The sequence below is a fragment of the Procambarus clarkii genome, chromosome 15 (genome assembly GCF_040958095.1).
Source record: "Procambarus clarkii isolate CNS0578487 chromosome 15, FALCON_Pclarkii_2.0, whole genome shotgun sequence".
NCBI classification, from domain to species: domain Eukaryota; kingdom Metazoa; phylum Arthropoda; class Malacostraca; order Decapoda; family Cambaridae; genus Procambarus; species Procambarus clarkii.
This window is the reverse complement of record NC_091164.1, coordinates 10370555-10383459: the sequence shown is the minus strand read 5'-3', so window position 1 is coordinate 10383459 and position 12905 is coordinate 10370555. Positions and strand designations below refer to the sequence as shown.

Here is a 12905-nt window from a genome sequence, read left to right as displayed (position 1 = left end):
TCAAGCCACTGTCAATGTGAGAGAACTCGTGTCCAGCTTATAAGCCTATACTTGCATAAACCACAAGTGAAGATAAACAATCTTTGGACAACACCCACCAGTGGGACTCGAACCCAGAAAGCACAACTACCTTCCAGTAGCTGGCATAACTAGTATGCTTTAACCCACTACGCCATCAGACCTTACAAAAGAAGTAGATAGTTCGAGATATATATATCTCAAACATCTCTACCTCCCGAAGGCACCAGATGAGTGAGGGGTCAGTCTGCAATTTTCGTCAAGCCACTGTCAATGTGAGAGAACTCGTGTCCAGCTTATAAGCCTATACTTGCATAAACCACAAGTGAAGATAAACAATCTTTGGACAACACCCACCAGTGGGACTCGAACCCAGAAAGCACAACTACCTTCCAGTAGCTGGCATAACTAGTATGCTTTAACCCACTACGCCATCAGACCTTACAAAAGAAGTAGATAGTTCGAGATATATATATCTCAAACATCTCTACCTCCCGAAGGCACCAGATGAGTGAGGGGTCAGTCTGCAATTTTCGTCAAGCCACTGTCAATGTGAGAGAACTCGTGTCCAGCTTATAAGCCTATACTTGCATAAACCACAAGTGAAGATAAACAATCTTTGGACAACACCCACCAGTGGGACTCGAACCCAGAAAGCACAACTACCTTCCAGTAGCTGGCATAACTAGTATGCTTTAACCCACTACGCCATCAGACCTTACAAAAGAAGTAGATAGTTCGAGATATATATCTCAAACATCTCTACCTCCCGAAGGCACCAGATGAGTGAGGGGTCAGTCTGCAATTTTCGTCAAGCCACTGTCAATGTGAGAGAACTCGTGTCCAGCTTATAAGCCTATACTTGCATAAACCACAAGTGAAGATAAACAATCTTTGGACAACACCCACCAGTGGGACTCGAACCCAGAAAGCACAACTACCTTCCAGTAGCTGGCATAACTAGTATGCTTTAACCCACTACGCCATCAGACCTTACAAAAGAAGTAGATAGTTCGAGATATATATCTCAAACATCTCTACCTCCCGAAGGCACCAGATGAGTGAGGGGTCAGTCTGCAATTTTCGTCAAGCCACTGTCAATGTGAGAGAACTCGTGTCCAGCTTATAAGCCTATACTTGCATAAACCACAAGTGAAGATAAACAATCTTTGGACAACACCCACCAGTGGGACTCGAAAGTGGCTTGACGAAAATTGCAGACTGACCCCTCACTCATCTGGTGCCTTCGGGAGGTAGAGATGTTTGAGATATATATATCTCGAACTATCTACTTCTTTTGTAAGGTCTGATGGCGTAGTGGGTTAAAGCATACTAGTTATGCCAGCTACTGGAAGGTAGTTGTGCTTTCTGGGTTCGAGTCCCACTGGTGGGTGTTGTCCAAAGATTGTTTATCTTCACTTGTGGTTTATGCAAGTATAGGCTTATAAGCTGGACACGAGTTCTCTCACATTGACAGTGGCTTGACGAAAATTGCAGACTGACCCCTCACTCATCTGGTGCCTTCGGGAGGTAGAGATGTTTGAGATATATATATCTCGAACTATCTACTTCTTTTGTAAGGTCTGATGGCGTAGTGGGTTAAAGCATACTAGTTATGCCAGCTACTGGAAGGTAGTTGTGCTTTCTGGGTTCGAGTCCCACTGGTGGGTGTTGTCCAAAGATTGTTTATCTTCACTTGTGGTTTATGCAAGTATAGGCTTATAAGCTGGACACGAGTTCTCTCACATTGACAGTGGCTTGACGAAAATTGCAGACTGACCCCTCACTCATCTGGTGCCTTCGGGAGGTAGAGATGTTTGAGATATATATATCTCGAACTATCTACTTCTTTTGTAAGGTCTGATGGCGTAGTGGGTTAAAGCATACTAGTTATGCCAGCTACTGGAAGGTAGTTGTGCTTTCTGGGTTCGAGTCCCACTGGTGGGTGTTGTCCAAAGATTATATATATATATATATATATATATATATATATATATATATATATATATATATATATATATATATATATATATATATATATATATATATATATATATATATATATATATATATATATATATATACTTTTAAAAGTGTTATTTTCAGCCATTCCTGTTATCTTTCCTTCTTGTTTATTCAATTTGTCAACTATTGCATGGGAGACGAATCTTTTTTTGTTTGTACATCCAAGTGTGTGTTTCGTCTGTTCCTGTCTTCCATCCATGACCTCTCGTTCTACTGTGCAGCATTTTGAATTTCATCTCTCCATCTGGCAAGGTTTCACAGACTTGTTTCGTTTCATCATCGGTTTCTTTGTTTTCCATGTCAAGTATGCTGAGGTCTTGTTACCTCAGTATATGCAAGACGGGAGACATCTCCCGTCACGCAGGGTGCAGCCGCACCTCCACAGATTTCCTCAATTGATATTGGTAATGGCTCAAAAGGGCCACCACTTACGGGCTATTCATGCCCGTGCCACCTTTTGGGTGGCTTAATCTTCATCAATCAGTATATGCTAGTTGTTCAGTCCTCTCAACCCAGGAACGACTCTTGCAGCACATTCATGTATTGTTTATAATTATTTATAATTTAGATGGAATTCTTCACCTTAGCTACTTATTCAAGGACGGGTCCAGAATTTGTATTCCTTAATTTTATACTGGCTTTGAGGTTGTACCTCCTCACTGTCTTCGTAAACTTCTCTTCTTTCTCAAGTTTCATTTACGTGAGAGCTGCATATTATAGGACTGGTATCACGTAGGTGGGGGACAGTGTTCAGAGTGTTTCGTTATTGAGGTTCCTAAATTCTCTTCTGGTGTTCGACAATTGAGAGTACGCCGCTCGCTTTATTATATTCACACCTTACCTTGAGATGATCCGGGGCTTAGCGTCCCCGCGGCCCGGTCGTCGGCCAGGCCTCTTATGTACATATGTGTATTTGCAGTACAACGACAGCCTCGCTTCTCGCAGATCAACGTTTGATTCCCCGATGGTCCTAGTTGGTTAGGCACCATTCCTTCCCTCAGTCCAATCCCAGCTCCTTGTCCTCAAAGAAAGCAGGGTATTCAAACGTACGCTCATCAATGTGATTTTTGTTGCTTTTCTGCGAAAAGTTTTTCGAATCGAGGCTTAGTTGGGCAGGTAATAATCTCCCCCCATCGCTGCTCTCTACAATTCCAGGGTACACAACCAACTGCTCACAGCTCACGTCAGACAGCCCTGTATGATCTGACAACCTGCTTGATACCTGCTTGATGGGGTTCTGGGAGTTCTTCTACTCCCCAAGCCCGGCCCGAGGCCTGGCTTGACTTGTGAGAGTTTGGTCCACCAGGCTGTTGCTTGGAGCGGCCCGCAGGCCCACATACCCACCACAGCCTGGTTGGTCCGGCACTCCTTGAAGAAAACAATCTAGTTTTACCTTGAAGATGTCAAGGTTGTTCCGGCAATATTTCTTATGCTCGCTGGGAAGGTGTTGAACAACCGCGGACCTCTGATGTTTATACAGTGTTCTCTGATTGTGCCTATGGCACCTCTGCTCTTCACTGGTTCTATTCTGCATTTTCTTTCCATGGTTCAACTGTTGATCAATGAACTGCTCCTTCAAATTATCATTATCACTCATCACTTCAAATTATCATTATCACTCATCACTTCAAATTATCATTATCACTTATCACTTTAAATTATCATTATCACTCATCTCTTCAAATTATCATTATCACTTATCACTTCAAATTATCATTATCACTTATCACTTTAAATTATCATTATCACTCATCACTTCAAATTATCATTATCACTCAGTCAGACCCAACCTCTTCCTTGCTGATATGATGTTAAAAAAAAACTTATCCAAGACTCGAAATATATCTTCTACTTTCGGTATTGTTTGGCAATTTTTGGAAAAAGAGAAACTCGTTTATAATATCACCATCCTTGATGTTCCAGATATGAACAATCAGTTGACTGGTGATGGAAACAGTTGATTCATCTAAGTGTAGGCTGATGCGGGTGGGACTATTTAATCTGACAAACCTGGTCCAAGATGTCGCTGTTCATATCCGCAACTCTGCTTGCGATGCCATCGTTGGAAATGGGAATTTCCTTCATCTTCTTAGCATAGCTGCCTCTGTTCCTACAACGTAGTTGAGCCTTGTGCGAATGCAACCCGTTCTCGCACTTGCTTATAGTCAATATTGGCTTATTTAATAAGTGCACATGTGACATACTAATTGATTGTAAATATTTTAGTTTACCTTGAATAGCTTCATAGAAAACACCGACCTCACCTAACCTTCTTAGTATGTTAAGATAAGCATCTTATTGCTTCTTATTTACAATTATTACTTAACCTATCAACGGTATAGGTTAAGTAATAATTGTAGTTAAGAAGCAATAAGATGCTTATCTTAACATACTAAGAAGGTTAGGTAAGGTCGGTGTTTTTTCTGAAGCTTTTCAAGGTAAACTAAAATATTTACAATCAATTAGTATGTCACATGTGCACTTACTAAATAAGCCAATATTGACTATCAGCAAGTGCGAGAACGGGTTGGCGAATGGCACAAGGTTTAACTACGTTTTCCAGAGCTGAATGTGAAGCCTTGCAACGTATACCCTGATGTATTGGTATGCCACTTCGTAGGAAGCTTGAAGGGGCTTCCCGCCAAACACACACCGAAACTACGACGTTGGTACAACGTTCGAACAAGTTATAACACCTCCTAACCAGTTATAACAACCAATATAGCAAGTTGTAACAACGTTCTAATACGTCATATGCACGTTAAGCCAAGATGTAACAACTTTATTACAAGTTGTAACAAGCGGAAAATAGGGACAGTTTCAGTTTGTGTTTCCTGGGTTCAAGCTTCCTACGAAGTGGAAACTTGAAGCCTGCTGATCCTATCAAGCTGCTTTCTTGACCTTTAAGGGTTCGAGAGTCTGTTCTTAGTCGGCTGGATGCTCGCCTAGTGCCCCTCTTAAGTCTAGCAGGTTTCAAGTTGACAATTGTCCATCAAAAATTAATTTATTTGATCTTAGAACTTGAGTAACCTTCCAAAAAAAAGACAATCCGACAATAATGTTAACAAGTAAACGGACAGGCAGACACATTAGGTAAGTATGAGATAGCGCTAAGTCAGTATGACTATATATAGCACTCCAAGTTATAAGAAACACTGGCCTAAGAAAACATCGATAAGTTTAAAGGTTGTTAACACCTGGAACCATGTTTAGTTCAATGTTGTTTTGTGTCAGGGAGGTGGGTTCCCTCAGCGTGTAGTCCTGCCGGTCTTAAGGGAACAGTTCCATCACCAAACAAGTTCAATACCAGTAAGTGTATGTGTGTGTGTACTCACCTAACTGTGCTTGCGGGGGTTGAGCTCTGGCTCTTTGGTCCCGCCTCTCTCACACACACCCGTGTGTGTGTGTGAGGGTTTTGCGAGTGTGCCTCTGATGTGTGTCATTATCAGACCAGCAGCCAACATGTCCTGACAAGAGCGCCCCTCGCTTGATAAATCTAAGCTCACGCTGTATGATATGGCAACCTATCTTATTACCAAGGATAAAATACCTGAAATCCTTGCACTGTATCCATATTTCGCTCCCAGTAGATAAACGACATATGAGATTAAGAAACAAGCAGTGTATTGTGATGACTAATAATAAACAGCAGGTCTTCTATGACTCTGCAGTGATTCTGTACCTGGTTGTTAACCGAATGGCGGGCGGTGTTCCAGGGGAAACTAGTGGGTAAGGCTTACCATGAGCTAATGAAGGGAAAGGTCTCAACCTGTTACCAGGCGTCAGCAGTCGTCTCTTCCTGTACCCACCTGTGTAAACAAAAAAGTGAAATGTTCATATTTTTTCAGTATGTTCATATTACTTGGAAAAGGTGCTATTAGTGAAGGAGAGGAGCTGTTGTTAGTGGAGAAGCGGGTGTTAAGAAGGGGAGGTGATAATGTTAGTGATGGAGAGGGGGTGGTGTTAGTGGAGGGTGAAGGAGAGGGGGTGGTGCTGTTAGTGTAGGAGGAAGGGAGTTTGCCGTTTCATTAAATACTTGAGGAAGTGGTCAACGAGGACGTTTAAGTATCATTTTCCAAGTATGTGAACGTGTAATTTCAGCTTTTCTATATATACATAAAAATGTGAAACAAAGCGACGCGCACGAACATCTGCTGCCTGCCTGCCTGCCTGCCTGCCTGCTTGCTTGGGACTACAAAATACACCTGGTCTTACTGTCGTCTTGCCTAAAAATAATCGCTAAAATGCTGCGTGCATGGTCGAGCCTTTGTCAATGGCCGGTTGCCTAGACTCCCGACCGTTGACTTAGTCTCTCTGCACACGGAAATATGAATGGAGATCGCCTCCCATAGTTTCCTTGGGTTTGTTCATTATACAACTTGAGTGCTCTCATGCACCTTAAGTGTTTCCTAGCATCTTGAGTAGAGGTTTTGCATCCGTGTCCTCTCATTCCGTCCTCTCATAGTACGTGTTCATTGAAACTTTCCACACACAGCACGTGCGCATTGAAACTTCGTTCAGATGAACTTTGATGTCATTTATAATTCACGTGGATTTGCAAACAAAAGTTATTAAGAATTGAATAATGTTATTTCGAATTCATGCAAGTTTTACTTCCTATTCTAGTTAATGAAACATTTTTAAAAAGAGTAAATTCTATTGAAATATACAAACATGCCTTGGGACGAGGCTATTAATTAAATTCACTCTTAATCCACAATTTTGCCTGCTACGATGTTATTGTTTTTCTGTGTAATATTAATGGTAATATTTTAATGGTATTATAAGGAACACTTGTACCCTTGCCCTCTGGAACACTTGTACCCTTGTCCTCTGGAACACTTGAACCCTTGCGTCTGAAACACTTGTACTCTTGCCCTCTGGAACACTTGTACCCTTGCCCTCTGGAACACTTGTACCCTTGCCTCTGGAACACTTGTACCCTTGTCCTCTGGAACACTTGGTCAGAACTGGACAAACCATAAACACATTCACACGCGGAGACTCGTCTTCGTCTGAATTTAATGATCTTAGGTGACGTTATTGACGAATAATCGGGGATCCCGGGTTCAATTCCCGGGCTGGATAGAAATGGTTGGGCACATTTTCGTTCATCTAATGCATCTGTTCACTTAGCAGTAAATAAGTACTCGGGAGTTAGACGACTGTTCTGAAGATCTTGGGGGACCTTGACACAAGACTAAAGTACATATTTTTCACAGGCTTCCTGTCCCCGACAAAATTAATTCCTAATTATTTTTCGGTAGACGATTCGCAGCCAGGCTTGAGTTATCTTGAGCCAAAGACCAAGTCACCCAGCACTTCCGAACAAACAGCTGACGCGCGACGAATTTTAACGGTTTGAGAAAATGCTACACCATAAATTAGGTGTTTATACTTTATATCGCTAAATTTATAAAGTTACAAAAAATATTGTCCAATGTTCAACCTTGCTTTTTTTTTTTTTAGGTAATCCTGCATTGAAAGACGTGAAAAAGTTATAGCTAAGTTTTATCGGCAGTTTAAAAATAAGTTCAACTCATAAAGTGGCAACTCGTTGTGGGTGGATTGGCAAGAATTGCCTTTTTGTTCGCAGAGAATAAAGACCAGTTTGGAAAAGTTTAGGCTTTTAATGTAAATGTTTTTGCTGCATATTAATGTGTTACTCTGTAATTCAAAAGGAAAAATTAATCTCGCTACCCATTGCCAGTAATATTTTCATCCGTGTCTCTCGTGATCACAACACTGACCTTTAAAAGTTCACAATTATAAAACACGTGTATCCTCTCTTGTTTGTTATAAACCCTAGTTTTGTATAAACTCTCTCTCTCTCTCTCTCTCTCTCTCTCTCTCTCTCTCTCTCTCTCTCTCTCTCTCTCTCTCTCTCTCTCTCTCTCTCTCTCTCTCTCTCTCTTGCTCTCTCTCTCTCTCTCTCTCTCTCTCTCTCTCTCTCTCTCTCTCTCTCTCTCTCTCTCTCGCTCTCGCTCTCTCTCTCTCCCTCTCTCTCTCTCTCTCTCTCTCGCTCTCGCTCTCGCTCTCTCTCTCTCTCTCTCTCTCTCTCTCTTGCTCTTGCTCTTGCTCTTGCTCTCGTTCTCTCTCTCTCTCTCTCTCTCTCTCTCTCTCTCTCTCTCTCTCTCTCTCTCTCTCTCTCTCTCTCTCTCTCTCTCTCTCTCTTGCTCTTGCTCTTGCTCTTGCTCTTGCTCTCGTTCTCTCTCTCTCTCTCTCTCTCTCTCTCTCTCTCTCTCTCTCTCTCTCTCTCTCTCTCTCTCTCTCTCTCTCTCTCTTGCTCTTGCTCTTGCTCTCGTTCTCTCTCTCTCTCTCTCTCTCTCTCTCTCTCTCTCTCTCTCTCTCTCTCTCTCTCTCTCTCTCTCTCTCTCTCTCTCTCTCTCTTGCTCTTGCTCTTGCTCTTGCTCTCGTTCTCTCTCTCTCTCTCTCTCTCTCTCTCTCTCTCTCTCTCTCTCTCTCTCTCTCTCTCTCTCTCTCTCTCTCTCTTGCTCTTGCTCTTGCTCTCGTTCTCTCTCTCTCTCTCTCTCTCTCTCTCTCTCTCTCTCTCTCTCTCTCTCTCTCTCTCTCTCTCTCTCTCTCTCTCTTGCTCTTGCTCTTGCTCTTGCTCTCGTTCTCTCTCTCTCTCTCTCTCTCTCTCTCTCTCTCTCTCTCTCTCTCTCTCTCTCTCTCTCTCTCTCTCTCTCTCTCTCTCTCTCTCTCTCTCTCTCTCTCATCAGAAATTGTGCTGATGTCTTATAAAACTACAGCCTAAAGAGCTGGTCGAAGAAACTGATTTACTTGATGATACTCTCTATTGAGGTTGCGATAACCAATAACGAGACTCTCCCCATAATAACTCTCCCAGTTTCTAGAAAGCTTAAATTGGCTTGACATGTCAAGTTACCTGAACATCAATCACCCACTGCAACTTTTTTTTGTAACTAACTATAACTATACGACTATTATATTCAACTATATTTAAAATCTATACATCTCTGGTGCTAGCACATTCGCGTCACAAGCGAGAGGACCCAGGTTCGAATCCTGGGCAGTGTGGGATGATTAGGCACTGTTAATGCACTTACTTTGCCCCCCCCCCACCCTGTGCCGGTCGGCCGAGCGGACAGCACACTGCACTTGTGATCCAGTGGTCCCGGGTTCGATCCCGGGCGCCGGCGAGAAACAGTGGGCAGAGTTTCTTTCACCCTATGCCCCTGTTACCTAGCAGTAAAATAGGTACCTGGGTGTTAGTCAGCTGTCACAGGCTGCTTCCAGGGGGTGGAGGCCTGGTCGAGGACCGGGCCGCGGGGACACTAAAGCCCCGAAATCATCTCAAGATAACCTCAAGATAACCCTCCTTCCCCAGCGGCAAAAAGCAGTACTGAAAGCATGTGGTTGTTAATGAAATGGCAGATTGTGCCGAGGGCAAAGCTTGGATCTGAATAACCTAACAGGCTTGGCAGCTTTAAAGTATTCCTGAAGCACACACGTACACACGCGCGTGCGCACACACACACACTCGCACGCACGCCTACCTTGAGCATGATAACTAGCGAGCGAGCTCCGTGTTTCAGCACCGCCAATTACCCATTAAACGTTCAAGTCTAGGTCGAAACTACGATTACGGTTAGGGAGGAAAATATGACCTATTACGTTCTTCATGCCGACAATTGCTGCTTGTGTAGTCGGAGTTTGTATATTATGTAGTGCGTACTTAGCGGTGTGTAGCAAGTCCGGCCCCTGGCTTAGTGCAGTGCTCTCCAGTCTCTGGCTTAGGGCAGTGCTCTCCAGTCCCTGGCTTAGGGTAGTGCTCTCCAGTCCCTGGCTTAGGGTAGTGGTCTCCAGTCCCTGGCTTAGGGCAGTGCTCTTCAGTCCCTGGTTTAGGGCAGTGCTCTCCAGTCCCTGGCTTAGGGTAGTGGTCTCCAGTCCCTGGCTTAGGGCAGTGCTCTCCAGTCCCTGGCTTAGGGCAGTGCTCTCCAGTCCCTGGCATAGGGGAGTGCTCTCCAGTCCCTTGCTTAGGGCAGTGCTCTTCAGTCCCTTGCTTAGGGCAGTGCTCTCCAGTCCCTGGCTTAGGGGAGTGCTCTCCAGTCCCTGGCTTAGGGCAGTGCTCTCCAGTCCCTGGCTTAGGGCAGTGCTCTCCAGTCCCTGGCTTAGGGGAGTGCTCTCCAGTCCCTGGCTTAGGGCAGTGCTCTCCAGTCCCTGGCTTAGGGCAGTGCTCTCCAGTCCCTGGCTTAGGGCAGTGCTCTCCAGTCCCTGGCTTAGGGGAGTGCTCTCCAGTCCCTGGCTTAGGGCAGTGCTCTTCAGTCCCTGGCTTAGGGCAGTGCTCTCCAGTCCCTGGCTTAGGGCAGTGCTCTCCAGTCCCTTGCTTAGGGCAGTGGTCTCCAGTCCCTGGCTTAGGGCAGTGGTCTCCAGTCCCTGGCTTAGGGCAGTGCTCTCCAGTCCCTGGCTTAGGGCAGTGCTCTCCAGTCCCTGGCTTAGGGGAGTGCTCTCCAGTCCCTGGCTTAGGGCAGTGGTCTCCAGTCCCTGGCTTAGGGCAGTGGTCTCCAGTCCCTGGCTTAGGGCAGTGGTCTCCAGTCCCTGGATTAAGGGAGTGCTCTCCAGTCCCTGGCTTAGGGCAGTGGTCTCCAGTCCCTGGCTTAGGGCAGTGGTCTCCAGTCCCTGGCTTAGGGCAGTGGTCTCCAGTCCCTGGCTTAGGGCAGTGCTCTCCAGTCCCTGGCTTAGGGCAGTGCTCTCCAGTCCCTGGGTTAGGGCAGTGCTCTCCAGTCCCTGGCTTAGGGCAGTGCTCTCCAGTCCCTGGCTTAGGGCAGTGCTCTCCAGTCCCTGGCTTAGGGGAGTGCTCTCCAGTCCCTGGCTTAGGGCAGTGGTCTCCAGTCCCTGGCTTAGGACAGTGGTCTCCAATCCCTGGCTTAGGGCAGTGGTCTCCAGTCCCTGGCTTAGGGCAGGGCTCTCCAGTCCCTGGCTTAGGGCAGTGGTCTCCAGTCCCTGGCTTAGGGCAATGCTCTCCAGACCCTGCCTTAGGGGAGTGGTCTCCAGTCCCTGGCTTAGGGGAGTGGTCTCCAGTCCCTGGATTAGGGGAGTGGTCTCCAGTCCCTGGCTTAGGGCAGTGGTCTCCAGTCCCTGGCTTAGGGCAATGCTCTCCAGTCCCTGGCTTAGGGGAGTGGTCTCCAGTCCCTGACTTAGGGCAGTGCTCTCCAGTCCCTGACTTAGGGCAGTGCTCTCCAGTCCCTGGCTTAGGGCAGTGCTCTCCAGTCCCTGGCTTTAGAGACTCCCCAGTCCTGGGCGGTGAAAACTTTATCGTGTTGGTTAAGAGCATAATACTCTTTGTTCTCTGCTTGAGGGATATCAATCCAATACGCAGCTCAAAGGCTCTCTCTCGTGCGAACTTTTAGAGCGCATTCTCCCCAGCTTAGCTTAAAAAGGCTCGGTAGAGCACAGCTTGGTGAATCCGTCTCCTGGGCGCTAATTAAGACCACTATTTTCCATGTATTGAAAGGATGTTCTGCCATGCGAAGTTCTAGAACGTTCTTCCCATGTAAATGTACTTACATCCCCATGTAAATATATTTAAAAGTAAACATTGAATCCATACTAGAGCTAGAGAAACCGCAGCGCTCTAGAGGTGCAAGAAAACGTTTTTATTAGGGAGACATTCAAAGAGTTTTGAGACTGTTGAAGTAAGGGCAGCGTGGCGATACTTTGAAATGTTGGAACCGTCGCCTTTGTCGAAGACAGGTAGAACATAGCACGTTTGATATTGGGAACGGACGTTGAAGACAGCAAGAGCGTGGAAACACAGTTCGATGATACTCCTATTGTATACTACCATAGCCTACTACCGAAGCCTATTACCATGGCACACTTCATATCACACTCCTATAGTGCCCGGGAAAGGGGGACACATTACCTAGGGAATGGCTCCTCGATGTTCAATTTCTGAAAGGCATTAAACAGTTAACTGAGATTGAGGGAGCGAGGCTGAGGATTTATCAGAGGCAAAAATAGGACGGTCAGATAGGCTGGAATCCTGCAAGTTCAAATACTAAGCGTGTCAAAGTGGTCAGCTGTGCTGGAGGAAGAGGCATCTATTAATACAGCTGAATTAAACAAAAGGAGGAAAATACGACTACCAGAATTTCTGAGAATATTATGTAGCAAGAAATCGGTGGGTGATTTCAGAGAGATTAAACATGATAGATCACCACACGCCTCGGTTAAGGAAGTTGGGCCCAGTATTACAAAATATATATTTTACTTGACTCCTTGCAGAGCCAAAGAGAGTGGTTCGCTACAAGAGCTAAATTGATTTTTATGAACACTATTTTTATGAACACTAACTACCTATTCCATTGATAAATGCTTTTAAGGCCCCTTAAACCAATGTCCACTCAGCAGAGCGGAAGTGTCTTAAGGAAGCGGGGAAGTTAACAAAGAGATTGAGCTTGAATTGGTTAATGAACAAGATGCAGAAATTAGCTCATTATCAGAAGATCCTGAATGGGCAGACATGGTATAATTATTTGTCAAGTGATTAGTAATAAAAAAGATCACGAGTGCGTGGATGTTTATTTGGAATATATATGTAGTTTGAAATGAGCAGGCGATGAGTCACAATAACTTGAGAATCGACTTGAGAATGGTCCAGGACGGACCGAAACGTCGTCGTCACTTCACCTTCTAGTGTGTGGTCTGGTCAATCTAGTTTGAAATGAGTTGCTCTAGATAGTTAGAAAGGTTGAGAGCTGCTGCTCTCTTATAAATCCGTACCAAAAAAAGGAGCCAAATATCTAATCAAACATTAACATCTCCCAATAAAATAACTCCAGCAAAAGAACACAACAAAAGATCTTCAGACTGAAGTGCACTGCAACCCAATAAGT

At 44.9% G+C, this 12905-nt stretch overlaps 2 protein-coding genes across 2 annotated transcripts in view; one reads left to right on the top strand and one right to left on the bottom strand.

Annotated features, from left to right (window-relative positions):
• Positions 1-12905, top strand: part of LOC123761441 (band 4.1-like protein 4) — an 817171-nt gene that overhangs the window by 120282 nt on the left and 683984 nt on the right. The window lies entirely within an intron of this gene.
• Positions 9743-11341, bottom strand: LOC123759165 (uncharacterized). The gene has a single exon (XM_045744040.2). The coding sequence runs from the start codon at positions 11339-11341 to the stop codon at positions 9743-9745; it is 1599 nt and encodes a 532-aa protein (XP_045599996.2).

Excerpts from the sequence above, each read along its gene's own strand:
- LOC123759165 (XM_045744040.2), bottom strand. The coding sequence starts at position 11,341 with ATGCTCTTAACCAACACGATAAAGTTTTCACCGCCCAGGACTGGGGAG.